This window comes from Lemur catta, chromosome 2 (assembly GCF_020740605.2).
Source record: "Lemur catta isolate mLemCat1 chromosome 2, mLemCat1.pri, whole genome shotgun sequence".
NCBI lineage: Eukaryota > Metazoa > Chordata > Mammalia > Primates > Lemuridae > Lemur > Lemur catta.
The window spans coordinates 104198789-104213576 of record NC_059129.1 but is presented as its reverse complement, the minus strand read 5'-3'; the positions used below and the strand labels follow the sequence as shown (position 1 = coordinate 104213576).

Below are 14788 nucleotides of genomic sequence, written 5' to 3'. Positions count from 1 at the left end.
AATTGAAGCCCTGCAGTAATATCAAACTACAGGTTGCAACATAGGTCATCTGGGTCATCTGATTCATGGGTCATCTGATCGATTTTATGGGTTGTGACCAGTATATATTTTTAAATAAAAGAGAGAAGTTTAAGGTACATCACACATAGTAATTATTGTTTTGTCAATCTTGTTTCTGAGATACATATGAGTTCATATATCCATAGCTATATCCATATCTGTATCAGTATAGATATGTTACAGATACCAATGTAGAGATAGAGATGCTTATGTGTGTACTGCATCGCAATGAAAATATGGGTGTTTTACTTTGAGACAAAAGCCAAAAAAACATGTGAAATTAAATGGTATAAATAGAATGCTTCCTGCTGAAGTCTTAATGCCTTTCCCTCTCTTTTGTTCCCTAGAGGAAACTAAGATAAAGGTTTACTATAAACCACAAACTCTCCATTATAAATTGGTCCCCTCACAGCTTTATTTCTCTAACTTGGAAAGATGAAATCTCTTTGCCTTTTCTTCATGGACAAATGTCATTATTCTCTCTTAAATTTCCTCCAAATGGAATATATTAAATTTTAGTTTTTGAGTCTAAATTGATGGTGTTTTTATACTGTGAATGGTGTCTAGTGATTCTTTCTTTACAGAGAAAAAAAGCAAGAGGAAATGGGTTTGCATAGCAGTCAGAGGGACTTCAGCCAGATATAATGAAAAATTTCCTGGTAGCCAAAGCAGTACAAACTACAATGAGTCGATGGGGGGGAGTGATGTGAAATCTCATTCTCTGTAAGTCTGTGGAAACAAAGCAGATTCTTATCTGTCTGGAATTCTTTAGATGTAAGCCTGTCTGACGGGCAGGGAGTAGACTTCCAGGCCTATAATGCCGTTTTTTGCCTGCATTGCTGAGACGTTCCAAAGAAATATCAAATATATATCCATAGTTCAAACACATAAACTAGAAACAATCACACAGTGTTTCTCCACTGGCGACACTGGGGGAGCGCAGTTCGCGATTGTGCAGGTTGACTGGTGCATCGTGGGTAGTTTAACATCCCCAAAGCCACCTAGCATCTCTGAGTCTCATTATCTCATCACTAAAATGAAGGAAAACAACGTGTTCCTGCCAAAGTTATGAAGATAAAAGAAATACATATGTGAACGGCACCCACACAGGATCTGACAAGTGTAAGAACTCATTCACTTTCTTACTCTTGCCTTTAATATGTTAGCATCTGAAGAAATAGAATTTTTCAAGAGGCCAGGTTTGTGAAAGTCAGCTCTAAGTTATTATACCATTGCCAATAATTTCTGAAACCAGAAGTCTTATTTATAGGGAACATGGTGCAATTCCTCACCCTGACTAATTCTCAGTGTTGGTTTTATTTGTTTGTTTTGTTTTGTATTGTATTGGAAGAAAGCGTTAGAAAGTTTCTTTTTCCCTTACTCTTACCTAATAACTTCCTATTCTTCCTTACAATAATGGGACAGTGTTAAGGGTGTTCCTGGTCTCCTGAAAAGAAGAGGGGAAAAAACACGTAACAAAGAAAATGATGTATACATCACCTATCACTGAATGGTAGTATAAATAGTTCGTTTTAGTATGTTTTGTATGTCTCATTCAGTGTGATCATTTTAGAAATGTTTAGATCGTTTAATAATCATCTTCTCTTATTCTTCGCAGAAAACATTGACCCAAAGGATCTATTCAATAATTAAGATGCTCCTTCTGTGTGTGTTGCAGCAATGTGGCGCTGGACTCTTCCGCGCCCCGTCGGGGGAGTGTGAGCCTTGTGACTGCAACGGCAACGCCCACGAGTGTCTGGACGGCTCTGGATCCTGCGTGGTAAGTCAGGGGCACCTGCCACTCCCCACGTTCTTCTCTGGGCCTGTGTATCTTGGGTGAAAAAGATGAAATATTCTTCCTGGATGTTTGAGCTGCGTCAAACTGCTAATCAAGCTCTCTTTTTTTTTTTCCCCACCCTTCAACTTTCCCTGTAAAACGTACCGTGTAAACTGCTTCTGATTTTAAGTGGCCACCAAGGCATAGGCATGAATGTGCATGAGCTCCGGGAGGTTCCTGCCTCACCACCCTCAGCAGCTGGTTCCCTGCTGTGGCCCAGTGTGATGGGACTGGAAATAATACACACAGGAGGAAAACATTCATCCAAATTCCTCTGTAATAGTATAGTTTGCCATATGTTTGGCTTCATTCCACGTGAACCAGGAGAATAAAACAGTTGTTGCATAGCGTAGTTTAGAGCTTAAGGTCATCAGGTCTATAGATCAAAATTAATTTTTAAAAAAATTTAAGTTTGAACCAAATAGGTAATGCAAATGAAATCTTTGGCCTTGTGGTCTTTGTAAGTCTGTGTTCAAGTCCCCAGGAGACTTTTTTTCCCCTTAACTAAATGAATTCTCCAACAGACTGTTCTTCAGTGAAGCGTACAGAGACTTATGAAAGAGATTGAGAAGCCTTCTAGCAGAAAAGTACTTGCTACATATTTCCTATTTTCAATGAGTGGACTGACAACTTAGTGAAAATGGATATTGAAATATTTACCAGAAGTGGCTTCAGTAGAAGTCATAGTGGGCACTTTTAGGAACTTATGTTCTAAAACTGTGTTCCTTCATGAGCTATATAATACAGCAGAAAAATTCCATTCTCCAAGTTCCTATCTAGCAATAGAGGCTTTCCTAAACTACAAGAGTATTTTTGCATAGACTATAAGAATACTTATTTAAATATACTCAAAATTAGCATAGTTGTCCCTATTAAACAGATAATTTTGATTATAAGTGGCCTCTAAGGCCACTTCACAACATGAAGATGCTATTTTACTCACACATTACATTAAGATGCAAATTAGAATGTTTTCATTTATTTTAAACGTAGAAGTTGCCATTTTTCTAGGGACAGAGAACTAAGCGGCAAAATACTAAGCATTTCTATCTCTTTGTAGTGTTTGTTTAGTCCTGATATTTCTGTTTTCCCCCTCCCCCATCTTCTTAAATAACCACTGCATCCAGGATGTCCTCTGTAGCGGTGCAGGCATCTGCAGCTGCCAAAGTCTACCCTTTTCTAATGCTTCCATCTCCGGTTTCCTGTTATTTTAATCCCAGTGACATTTAGGAAAAAAAATCCCATGGATACACTTGAACTAATAATGTACATCTCTGATAATTTGACCAGTTAAGGCTGTTTGTTATCTGGTTTATTAAAATATAAGGCAACAGGGACTGTCATTCCCCTCGGCTGCTGTTAGTTAGGCAGTCGATAAGGTGGAAGACTGAAATAAATTAAAGGGGGAAAAGTTCCACCTGCCAGTCCCATTGCCTATGGAGGGCCATGACTAAGCCACTCCTCTTCACAGTGACGTAGTCAGAATAGGAGCAATCATGGTTTTATCTCTGACCCAGAAATGAGCTTCTGCAAGGGACAGTCATTATGTGACTCTTTCCCAGTTCCTGGGACATACGAGGTTCTAATAAATGTTTGGGGATGGGCTAGGGTGTAAACATTTACCTGCACACTCTGAGAAGTTGCCGATCTTCCTGCAATTACTTTGGTCCAAGACAGAAAATGAAAACAAAAAGAAATAGCCATTCTGATCATCTGAACTGTTGTTCTCCTATCCTGCCTTGTCTAGAAGGAAATATCTTTTTTCCCCTGATTTAAGTAATATATGCTCAGCATAAGAAAATCAACAAACAAAAAATATAGATAGATATTATATTTGAAATGCAAAGTAAGAATCACCTACAATCCAATCCCCCAGAGCTACACGTATAGAAATATTCTTATACATTTAATGTAAAAAGAAAAAAAGATATAATTTGCATTTAATTAAATGTAAATGAGGGAACAGAAAAGGCTTGCAAATGTAGAAAGACTATTTTGTCACTTAGTTGGCAAATATGTTAAGTCTGTGGTGTCATACTGGAAGCAAACTCATTTTTTTTCTGTTTGCTTTGGCATCACTGCCCCAGCCTACTGAGGGAGCACACCCAGGTTCCTCAGCCCCCGCCCTGTCGCTCACTCTGGGCTCTCGTCAGGGAAGCAGGGGCTCCAACACCAGGGCTTCCTGGTAGCTTCCTGCTGTCACTAGCCTTTTAATCAGTTCTTACAGGCCGCCTGACTTAACTCATTTCTCCCATCTCCCACAAGCACCCAAAAATAAAAGGCCTTCTTTTATTCCATTTTATCTTATTTTGCCTCTATTTTGAAGGCTTATAAAATCTCTGTATCTGCCTTGTCCACCCTCAACTGCTTCAAATTCTTTCTCAATTCCAACATGCAATGTCAATTTGACATTATAATTTACAGACTGATTTTAACTAAGCCATTCGAACTAAGCTGAACTAAACTGAATAAAGCAACAAAATATAGAGTAGGCAAAATTATACTACCATTTTAGATATATCAGACAAGCAAAGCAATTTCTTCACTCGTGGAACACTAATCTTTCAAATACAGAAAGGTGGCCAAGTGAAAAACAGCGTAGGAATCTAATATGTAGTGGGTGTCTTTCCAATGGACCACTTTGCAGCTTATCAGAACTGGAGTGCAGTGGACAGGGTTCTCTGCTGGGTCAGCTAAGTAGGGCCCCAAAGGTCAGGCTATTGCCGTGCATATGGCCAGCTCCCTAGGAAGGTTCCAGAAGGAGGCACGAGATAGGGATTCAGGGGAAGAAGCAGGTAGAAACAGACAGGTGGCTGGTGGCAGGAATGCCTGGTCACAGATAATACCAGATCAAGAAACTAAACACAAAGAACCAAGAAGGGGACCTAACTAAGGGCAGTTACTATCTAAAAAACTGGTGCTTAGTCATTAGGAGAAAGCCAGGAACCCAGTGACCAGAACAAGAACGGAGCAAATCTGATCTGAAGTTTGCCACTGGCACAGGGCTCATCCAAATGAACTTCTAGCCCACCCTAAGCACAATGGAGAAGAGAAGTAATCCAGTATATTGAAGGCTAATAGGCTTTGTTAATCTCAAAGCCTAATTAAAACCCTATTCAGAAAAGCAAAACTATTACATCTCTAATTTCAGCATGCTGACAAACACATGAAGGCTAACCTGATCCTTTGGGACTTCTCCCTGCATTGTATGCTGGTGCTGTGACCAAGTAGGTGAGAGACATCATTTCTCACATGGAGGACACAGCTGGTGTCCGAATGTCATGGCTAACACTTATCTGCAATGATCATCTAGATGTAGCTTTCTTAACCACTGGCCGAAGATTCAAAATGCGTATTCCAATTTTAAGTGGGCTAAGTTTTATTAAAAATTAAACTTTTCCCCTCAACAACATACTTATTTATTGTTGTCATTTTTGTTTTCTGTTTTTCAAATGTCAGAGCACGGTAGGCAAAAGGACATTTTGCAATCTCAGAGTAAAAGATTTTCAGAGCTAGAAGAAACTGACAGGCCAGCTAGTCTAAATCTTGATTTTACAGACAAGGGGACAGAGACCCAGGAAGGTCAAGTGACTTGTTCCTAGTCGACCAGCTGGAGAATGATAGAGCTGGGGACCTTTTCTCCTTGCCCTCAGTACTCTCTCTGCCCATCTCCCAGGATGTGCATTGATGCCTTTTAGGGAATTTCATAGCAAACCCTTTAAAAGAAGGCAGATAAGGAAAGTTACTATTTGCACTCTGAGCATTTAGAGGTTGGGAGAGATTTGGTGCTTTGCCCTTCGGGGTAATTGCGCCCTGTGGCTGCCATGGCAGAATTAACGCCCTGACAAAGAATCCAAAGCTTCTATCAAGCCATAAGGGGACAGAATTGGGAATTAGTTCATTTTTGCAGCTTAATAGTCATTTCAGGCACAAAGAATGGCCTAACATCTTACAATGGGCCTATTTTCTTCTGCTCAGATGGACTTCATCTGTCCAATAAGGACTCAGAAAAATTTGACCTCAGTCTACGAGCCGCCCTGCCAGACTGCCATGGCTTAGGTCAGGGTGGTTGGGTAAGGCTCATTGGTTTTCCTTGGGATGGGAGATTGCCACCAACTTTGAGCTAGCTTTGAGTGCATCTTAATTTCCTTTATTTGCTCTAGACACTAATTCATTAATTCATTCTTTCCTCTTTTCCTTCATTTTTTCTTTTTTTTTTTTTTTGCCAACAAATATTTCCTGAAAGCTTAGAACAAGACACAGTATTAAGAACTGTGAGGGAAATATGTTAACATCTTGTCTGCACATTATACTTCATTTTTCAGTTTCTCATTGATCTGTCAAGCAGTCTGAAGTAGCCCCTAAATTTTATTCTGCTAACATAATTCTAATCAGAGACCAAATATTGTTCATACCCAATGCACAGATGGGCTTCATCTGTCCAATAAGGACTCAGACAAATGCCTGAAGGTTGTTCAACCAGGATAGCTATAAATAGTTGCCCATAGTAGGGTTTCTCCCTTTTGACTAATGTATTATACTTCATTTGAAGTTCAAAGTGTTAGTCAAATAGTCTGCTACCTTCTAATGCAGTCGACTTATGACTGTTTGGAAAAGGAGCCTTTTCTCCAACAATATTGGAGAAGCAGTGTAGTTTGGAAATTAACAGACTGCTTCTGGAGCCAGAGTGCCTGACTTTGAATCTCACTTTTGCTGCCTACTGTCTGTGTGACCCAAGGCCATTTACTTAAGCTCTCTGTGCTTTCCTCTCTTCATATATTAAGGAGTGGGGGGGATAAGATTGTTGGGAGGATTAAATGAATCAATCCATGTAAACTGTTTAGAACAGGGCCTCGCTATTATTATATTCAGAATCTCAAATATACCATAAAGACAAAAATAAAGAGCCCACAGTTCAGCCTACTGCCTGCTTCATGTTGTCTTCCCCACGGTGCCTCCACAGAGCACCATTTTTAAAAGGTAGTTCCATTGAAACTTTCATACATCTGTGTTACTAAGGCAATTGCTCAAATAGGAGGGTGCCTCTTCAGTGGTATTCTAATTATAACAGTATAATTTTTCACTGAAAACCCAATTCAACCTTTATACACATACACGCTTATGAATGTGGAGATGAAAATATCACAGAGCTAATAGCTTTGCCTTGTGCCATCTCGTCCAATCCTGCAGAGGAAAGCTGTCTGTGTGTTGGCATCACTGCCCCTGGCAGAAATGAATCATCAGCTCCACAGCTACTGAGTAGCTAACTACTCCATTCGAGTTCACAGCAATAGGCGCTGAAAGTGTTGGAGAGGGCCTCTGAGGCTGGGAACAGGTAATAGATGACAATGTGGGCAGTGGAAAGTGGGAGGGATTCCAGAAGGGAGAATCAGGGAGGACTTGCCAGAGATTTTGAAGCCTGGTGCAGACTTAAATGATGAAAAGGTATTCCAGGCAGAAGGATCAGCCTGTCCTGTGCTTTTTTTTTTTTTCCTGTTATCCTTACTACAAGTGGAAAAATCATGCAAATAAACCTGCTTACTATTTCTTTTGTGTCACTATCCAAGACACCAATCCATTAGCAGAATGTTCATCTTTCTACCTTACCCATTTATGCTACAGCCTCACACACGGTTTTCCTTCCAAACCCAGAAATCCTTATCGTTCCTATTGTCATGGATAAGCACCGGAGGATATTGATTGATTGATTGTTTTGTTTGTTTTTTCATTTCACATTCATTCCAAGGCAGGAAGCTGAGGCTTCTGGAACATTCAGGATTTGATCATTCTGATTATCATTCTGAATTGAAATGAGTAAAATCTCCTCTGCACACAAACCCTAAAGAGTCCCCAGGCTGTCAGTGCACACACAGACGTCCAGGAGGAATCCATCCTCCACTTGTCCATTCTTCCTAGCACTGGCCCACGCCATGGATGCTGTCAACCCTGACATCCCCTTGGCTTGAAGTATTGTTTGGTTTCAACATCTGTTGTCTTTAAAATTTCTTTTGCATCCTTGTCAATTTTCCTCTCTTTTGTCTCCTAGCACTGCCAGCGGAACACGACAGGAGAGCACTGTGAAAAATGTCTGGATGGTTATATTGGGGATTCCATCAGGGGAGCACCCCGGTTCTGCCAGCCGTGCCCCTGTCCCCTGCCCCAGCTGGCCAAGTAAGTCCTCCGAGTTTTATAAACAAGGCTAGCCTCATCTTTTCTTGGCTATCTCCTGACCTAGAGAGAGCACAAGTGGTAATGCCAAAAGACTCATTATAATATAGTATTTTCAGCAGTTTCTTCTAACTCTCACAAAATAGGCATTACCCTATATGTGTCAGCCAAATATGCTTTTCAATCAGAATTAGAACACAGATAAACAGCATACATGCTTTAGGCCAATTGGCTCATAGAAGATTTATAAGAAAACAAACTCTCACTTCTGGCTATGGTTTGACCTGAGTGAGAAGTTAAAGAGAATAGACATACATCTTAATGGAAATGATGGAATTCTTTTCAGGTATATAATATGTATAAATCCAGTAATCAAATCATGACTGGCCATTTTATTGGCCTAAACATGATAGAGTATAGAAGTAAAATGGTGTAGCGATATATGGTGTTCCAAACGTCAACCAGTTCTCCACTTCTCTACACCAACTGCATGTCCTGCAATCAATTTGGTTTTGACGCTAAGTTTGTGAAGTCGGCACAGACCCCATACGTTGGGATCAGTTCCACAAAACTGCCCCCACTTCAGATGCCAGACAAAAACGGGGTCCCAGGCTACTCACACTTCTGCCCAGCAGACTACAAATTCTAAGCATCTTCTCTACCCTTCCCTCAGGTTGGATAAATCATTAAAATGACTCACAGAACTCAGAAACGTGCTGTACTTATAATTGTTAATTTATTGTAAAGGATAGAACTCAGGAACAGCAAAATGGAAGTGATGCATATGACACGATATGGAGAGGTGGGGCTAGGGGCAGGTGCTGGGACTCAGTGCTCTCTACTGGAGCACCTCATTAGCATCAACTCAGGTATTGAAACAGGCTTGCTATAAACAACTAAAGGCAGTGTTTGCACTCAGGAAATTCCAAGGATTATAGGAGCTCTGTGCCAGGAACCAGGGACAAAGACTAAATACTGTATGTGTGTTTTTTATTATACCACAAATGGAAAGAGTAGCAAACCTAAGTTCATATTCCTGTTTTGACACATAACACCTGTGTGATCTTAGACAAGTTATTTTCTCCTTATATTTCATTTTCCAGAGGATTTGGGGTCAAGAAGACTAGGTTCAGATCTTGACTTCATCTCTGATTCTTTTACCAGCTCTGGATCTCAGCTTTTTTCTTAGTATAGCAAATCAAACTAAGAATTAAGCATCTGTATCATAGGATTGTTAAGATGGAACTAGGAGAATATGTGTGGTGCATTTGGGTTGGTGCATTCCCCAAGGAAAGGTGTTAGGTAGATGTTTTCTTTATTGAACGTATAACATTGTATTTTTTCTAATATTTATAGCTTACTTACTTATGCCAGGCACAGTTCTAAGTGTTTGGATGTAATACTTATGTAACTGATAGCGGTTGTAAAGATTAAATTAAGTGATGCACATAAAATGACTTAAAAAAAACACCTAAGTAACTGCTCCCTCACACACCCCCACACTCACTCACTTATAAAGAGAAAAGAGAGAGAGATGTTGACCAGATTTCCCACTAATTTTTTTCTTAGTGGGAAAACCAGCGTGGACTGACATTTCACCTACTACCTTGTGATGTGTTCAACTGCCTCCGACCTTGCTTTGTGGTTTTTCACATCTAATAGTGTTAATAATGTGGGTAAAATGGACGGTACCAAGAGTGAGGGTAAAAAACACAATGTTCTTTTATTTTCACTCACGTATGTCCTGATATTTTTTTTTGCCTCATTTAGGAATATTCTTCAATCATTCATTAATATTCTGCTCTCAAACTTTAGTCTTAACCACATTTGACATGGTTAAGCACATTTCTTTCTTGCCATGATATGGTTTGTTAAATATATTTACTTCTAACTTCCTAATAACCAGTTTCACTCAATCTCCCATATAAAGATGCTGTGTAGCATCATCTACTCACAAAAAAGTTCATAAGCTTTAAGCTGTAGATAGTTTTTTAGGTAGTAACAGATGAATTAGGAAGGCAATCTCAGATGGTTCATTCTAATTGTGTTGTTCAGTTTTTGCCCCATTCATGTGACAAGACTTGCTTATCTAAATGATCTGACATTAATGTCTTCAGATATGAGACTTTCAGAATATCATTCCCTATGTACTGAGAAGCCTTGTCTACATGCAATCATATATTTATTGACTACTTACTATATTCCAGTATAAAAACTGGTATTTTTCGAGTACTTATTACATGCCAGTCATGTAATAAGTCACTGGTGTAATAGTCACTGGTGACACAGTGAATAAAACAGTCAAAAAGTCTTTCCTTTATTAAAATAGGTCAAAATACAGCAATTTTTGGAAGCTCCAAGAGCAGATGATCCTTTACCTTTTGAGCCACATTTATCCAGTATGTGAGTTAAGAAAGAAATGCTTCTGAAGCCTAACTCTTTTCAATGAATGAAGAGAAAGTTGCCAACTGGGTGTGACTCTCCTGTCCTGAAAGAGGAAACAGTTTCCAAAGGCATCAAGGACCCCCATTACTGTGCCTGTTCTTTTGGCAGGTGTGAGTGGATCCAGGGTTCAAAGGAGCAGTTAAGGGACTTAGGGAACGCGCTCTGAAGTTAGGTACATATTCACAGATATGAAAACTGAGTCTCTATAGTACAGATATAAGGTTGAAAAACCTGCTGAAAATGAAAACGAACCAAAAATCTGTCACCTGTAAGTAAAGGGTATGTAGGAGTAGGGAGCAATTGCTAAGGGTATAAGAGACCTCTGAGATTTTACAGATTTTTGTCTGTCCTGGCAATAGCTCTACTTCCTGAATCCTTTGGGGGAGGAGTTGGGGAACTGGCAGCAAAAAGGGGAGGAGGGGCTAGTCTGTGGTCATAAAACAGAACAAATTTGCTTGGATCTCCTAAAATTCTAACCTGTAATCTGGCATTATTACTGACTTAATTAACTAATCTCAAATACTGATCAAATGTCTTATCAAAAATCAAATGCCCCATTGCCTCTTTCAGCTTTCCTTTTAAATATTCATATTGCTACTTTTTATAAAAATAAAAGTTCCAGGACTTTTCAGAGAGGCCCCCAGTTTGGAATATGAATTACACTTTGAAAGATCCACGAAGTTGAGCCTGCAGCCCCAGGAGTTGGATTTCCAGTTACAATAGCCACATCAGAAAGCTAGGAAATAATGCTTGAGAGAATTAAGCAAGCAAACAAAAGACAGAGTCTATTTTTCTTTAAGTTCCCTAAGGGTTTTCTGAGAGTAAAAGACACCCTTGCACTTGAAGGGGCAGTCAGAGTGAGCTGAGAGGGATGCAGTGTTTGCATTTCCCTGGCCAAAACCAGAGTTTACCTTAAGAAAAACATAAACAGTTTATGCTGATGAAAAACAAAAATGAGCCCTCGAGGGCTGGCACTGCCTCCAAGACTTGGCCACTACCACTGAGACCAAGGGTCTGCAGTTGTTCCTGGGGACCGTTTGCGTAGAGTTCATGTTCTTATTTTGAGATTGGCCAGACATCCTCCATCTCTACCAGTAGCTATGGAAATCGGTCCAATTAAGGAAAATGTCATCTGTTTGAAACAGCAGGACATCAGCTACAGGCAGATGACTCCAGATGCCCCCGGCAGATGTTCCATCCTTCAAGCCGTGGGCGGGCTGCAGGGTGGAACACCTTCAAAGAAAGATGTGTGGGGGGTGTTCGTGCTTTGGACTCTTAACTGACAGTGATTCTTTAAGTAGGCTAACGAGTAAAATAAAGGGTAAGAGGTCAAAGAAATGTAATTTTGTTGGAATGTTTTTACCAAACTGTTAGAGAAAATAAATTGTGGGTATTGCCTTTCACTGAGAAACACGTATTGTTTTCTGACTGATTTTATGTCTTCAGAGCAAACACATCCTCCATTTGCTTTCCTCTGAAGACCATTAGGGAAAAATTGCTGATGCAGGCAGGAACAGGAGAGCAGCAGGTCACACTCCATTGGCTGCACAGTACCTAAGCCAAAACTAATTTAAAAGTCTTGAAAATGTTACACACACACACACACATACACACACACACACACACACACACGCCCCTACACCCTGCACAATTCATATCTCAATGTAAGATTTTCCAAACTGTAGAGAGCATAACCCCTTTTCCCCTGCCTTAATAATTAGGATAGTTATTTATCCTGCCAGACCAATATTTTTATTACTTTTCTGTCCTGTGTCCTAATTTTTATTATCTTAAAAAAAAAAGGAAGAAGGAGAAGAAAGAGAGGGGATACATGGACTAAAATCCTTGTATGGTGGGTCCTATGCCTTGCTGGAGTACTCACTTTGTGACTTTGATCAACTCAGCTAGTCCCTGTACCCTTATGCCCAATCTTTAAGGTACATATGAAAGAAATTAAGGTTGTGGAGATTATAGAGTATAGTTTAGAACTGGTTCCTGGCCATTAAAAGCAGACAAGACCTAGTACAGAAAGAAAGGGGGAAACTTTTAAAAGTATATACAGAAAGTGGTGGGGGATAAGAAGGGATTCTCATACAGCAGGCAAAATTTGGTTATTTTATTCCTGGCTTTGGAATATGTGTTTTAGACTTGTGTTTGAAATATATATATCTAGGACCTAGGAATGGTCCCACCAATGGAGTGGCATTTTGTATCTGGGCCTGCTGGTTGGAACTTTCCTGCAAGGTAAATGTAGTAAGTTTAAATAAAGCAAATGATCACACCCATTAGAACTTCAAGGGGACCAACACAGAGGTGATCTAATAAAAAGATAAAACAATCTCTTCAGTAGCGTATGGAACTGACTTCTAACTTTCACTTACAATTCTAGTTTTGCAGAATCCTGCTATAGGAAAAACGGAGCTGTTCGGTGTGTGTGCAAAGAAAACTATGCTGGACCTAACTGTGAGAGGTAGGCTAATAAAATTCTGTTTTCTGTGTGAGTCAAAGGGGGCTTTCTGTTTCTTGCACTCGTCAGCTCTGCCACACTCCTGCAGGGGCCATGGTTCCCCCTAGCCCTCTGAAGGTTTGCTGAACAATCATTGACCAGACGCAGATTAATTGGAGAAAAAGCATACAAATTTATTTAATGTGTATGCACGGGAGCCTTCAGAATGAAGACTCAAAGATACAGGAGAAATTGTCCATTTTTATGCTTAGGTTTAACAAAGCATAGACAGCCATGCAGAAATATGACCGGACAAAAAGGGTGTGATCTAATGCTAATAGACCGAGTGAGGAAACCCACCTGTCAGCTGCTCACAGTTTTCTAAGATAAAATGGCTTTTGCTAAAAAAAGACTCACAGAGACATCTTATTTTTAACAGAAATGCCTTTAACATTGGCCTCATCATTGTGTTTAGGCAGCTAAGTGACGGGTAGTGCCCTAAACACAGGGAGGGAAGGGCCAGGAGGCGCTACCCAAAGAGCCAGTGGTACCTCTTCAGGCAGCTCAGGCAGCACCTGCAGGCTCCCTTGCCCGGAGGGAGCTCAGCTCAACCTGGGCTTGAAATGTAAACCTTAAATTACGAGCAATCTCACTTCCAGAGAGAACCCTCTCTATCTCTCAGAGAGTAGTTCCAAAATAAACAAACAATAAAAAGCCACAGTGTCTGTGGGACAGAGGAAATTTCCACACTCAAAAGGCATTATTATGATGATGATTAATAAATGTGCAAAATGCAGATAATTCTTTCACTAAAGGGTTATGGGATTTATTTATTTTTATTTTTATTTTTTTTGCCGTAACAGGGAAAGTGAGAGCTGAGGTCCCACATGAATTTCATCCATCGGGAGGGAGGGACGACAGAGATGATCAGATTACACTGGGCTGATTAATGTTTGTGACACACTTATTCTGTATTTCCTTACTTGAAGACACAGGAACATGAGGCACCTGATTTACTCATTTTCTGGCTCAGTGGAGGTCTGAGAGGTTGGTTAATCAGCCAAGATAGAGCTTTTTCTCCTCAGACTTAACTCAGCTTAGTCTGATGATGGCTGAGCAGTATTGCTAATGTGTGTTCCCAAGGCTGTGAGAGGGGAGTTAATGGCCCTAAATGGAGCCCTGCTGACCAAATGCAAAACCTCCCAGAAGTGAAATAGCCTCCCCCTAAGGCCCTAAGGGCACAGTCCTGCAACATAACACAGGGGTGCAGATAAGGGTTCTGTCAGCAACAGTAGCCCCCAGCCCAGCACAGGACAGTATGCCCACCCCCCATGGGACTGCAGATATTAAATCTCCCAGCCCACACGGGAGGCTCCCAGGCTCTGCCAGCGAGACTGGGTCAGATATGGTGCTAGAATGGTAGGATCCTGGCCCTGCAATGGTAGGACCCAGGAAAGAGCACTAGTTTGAGTAGAAAAGTAGAGTGTTAAAGAGATTTTGCGTGGGCCTGGCTGGGTTTGCATCTCAGCTCTTGCCACTTTTGTGATCCTCCTGGGCAAGTTATCCATCCTCTCTAAGTGCTAATTCCCACTTCTATAGAGTGGAAAAATGAAGGTGCCCAGTTCACAGGACTGCTGTGAGGTAATATTGCAAAGTTTTTAGTATGGCACCTGGCACTTCATAAAGGCTCAATAAAAATTAACTGGTGACAGTATGAGTCACTGTAGTCATTGTCCAACTTCTGCCACTGGTGTGGTGATGTGTGCCAGGGACAGTTGGCTCATTTCCCTGAATCTTCATTTTCTTAGCTAGAAATCATGGCTTTGAACTAC

General features: G+C 40.5%; 1 protein-coding gene across 3 annotated transcripts in view; it reads left to right on the top strand.

The window, feature by feature from the left end:
- Positions 1 to 14788, top strand: part of LAMA4 (laminin subunit alpha 4) — a 132887-nt gene that overhangs the window by 32930 nt on the left and 85169 nt on the right. For all 3 annotated transcript variants that reach the window (XM_045544208.1, XM_045544209.1, XM_045544207.1), the window contains exons 3-5: positions 1739 to 1840; positions 7944 to 8068; positions 12900 to 12980. In XM_045544208.1, coding sequence (XP_045400164.1) covers positions 1739 to 1840; positions 7944 to 8068; positions 12900 to 12980 — 308 coding nt within the window. The remainder of the gene's footprint in view (positions 1 to 1738; positions 1841 to 7943; positions 8069 to 12899; positions 12981 to 14788) is intronic.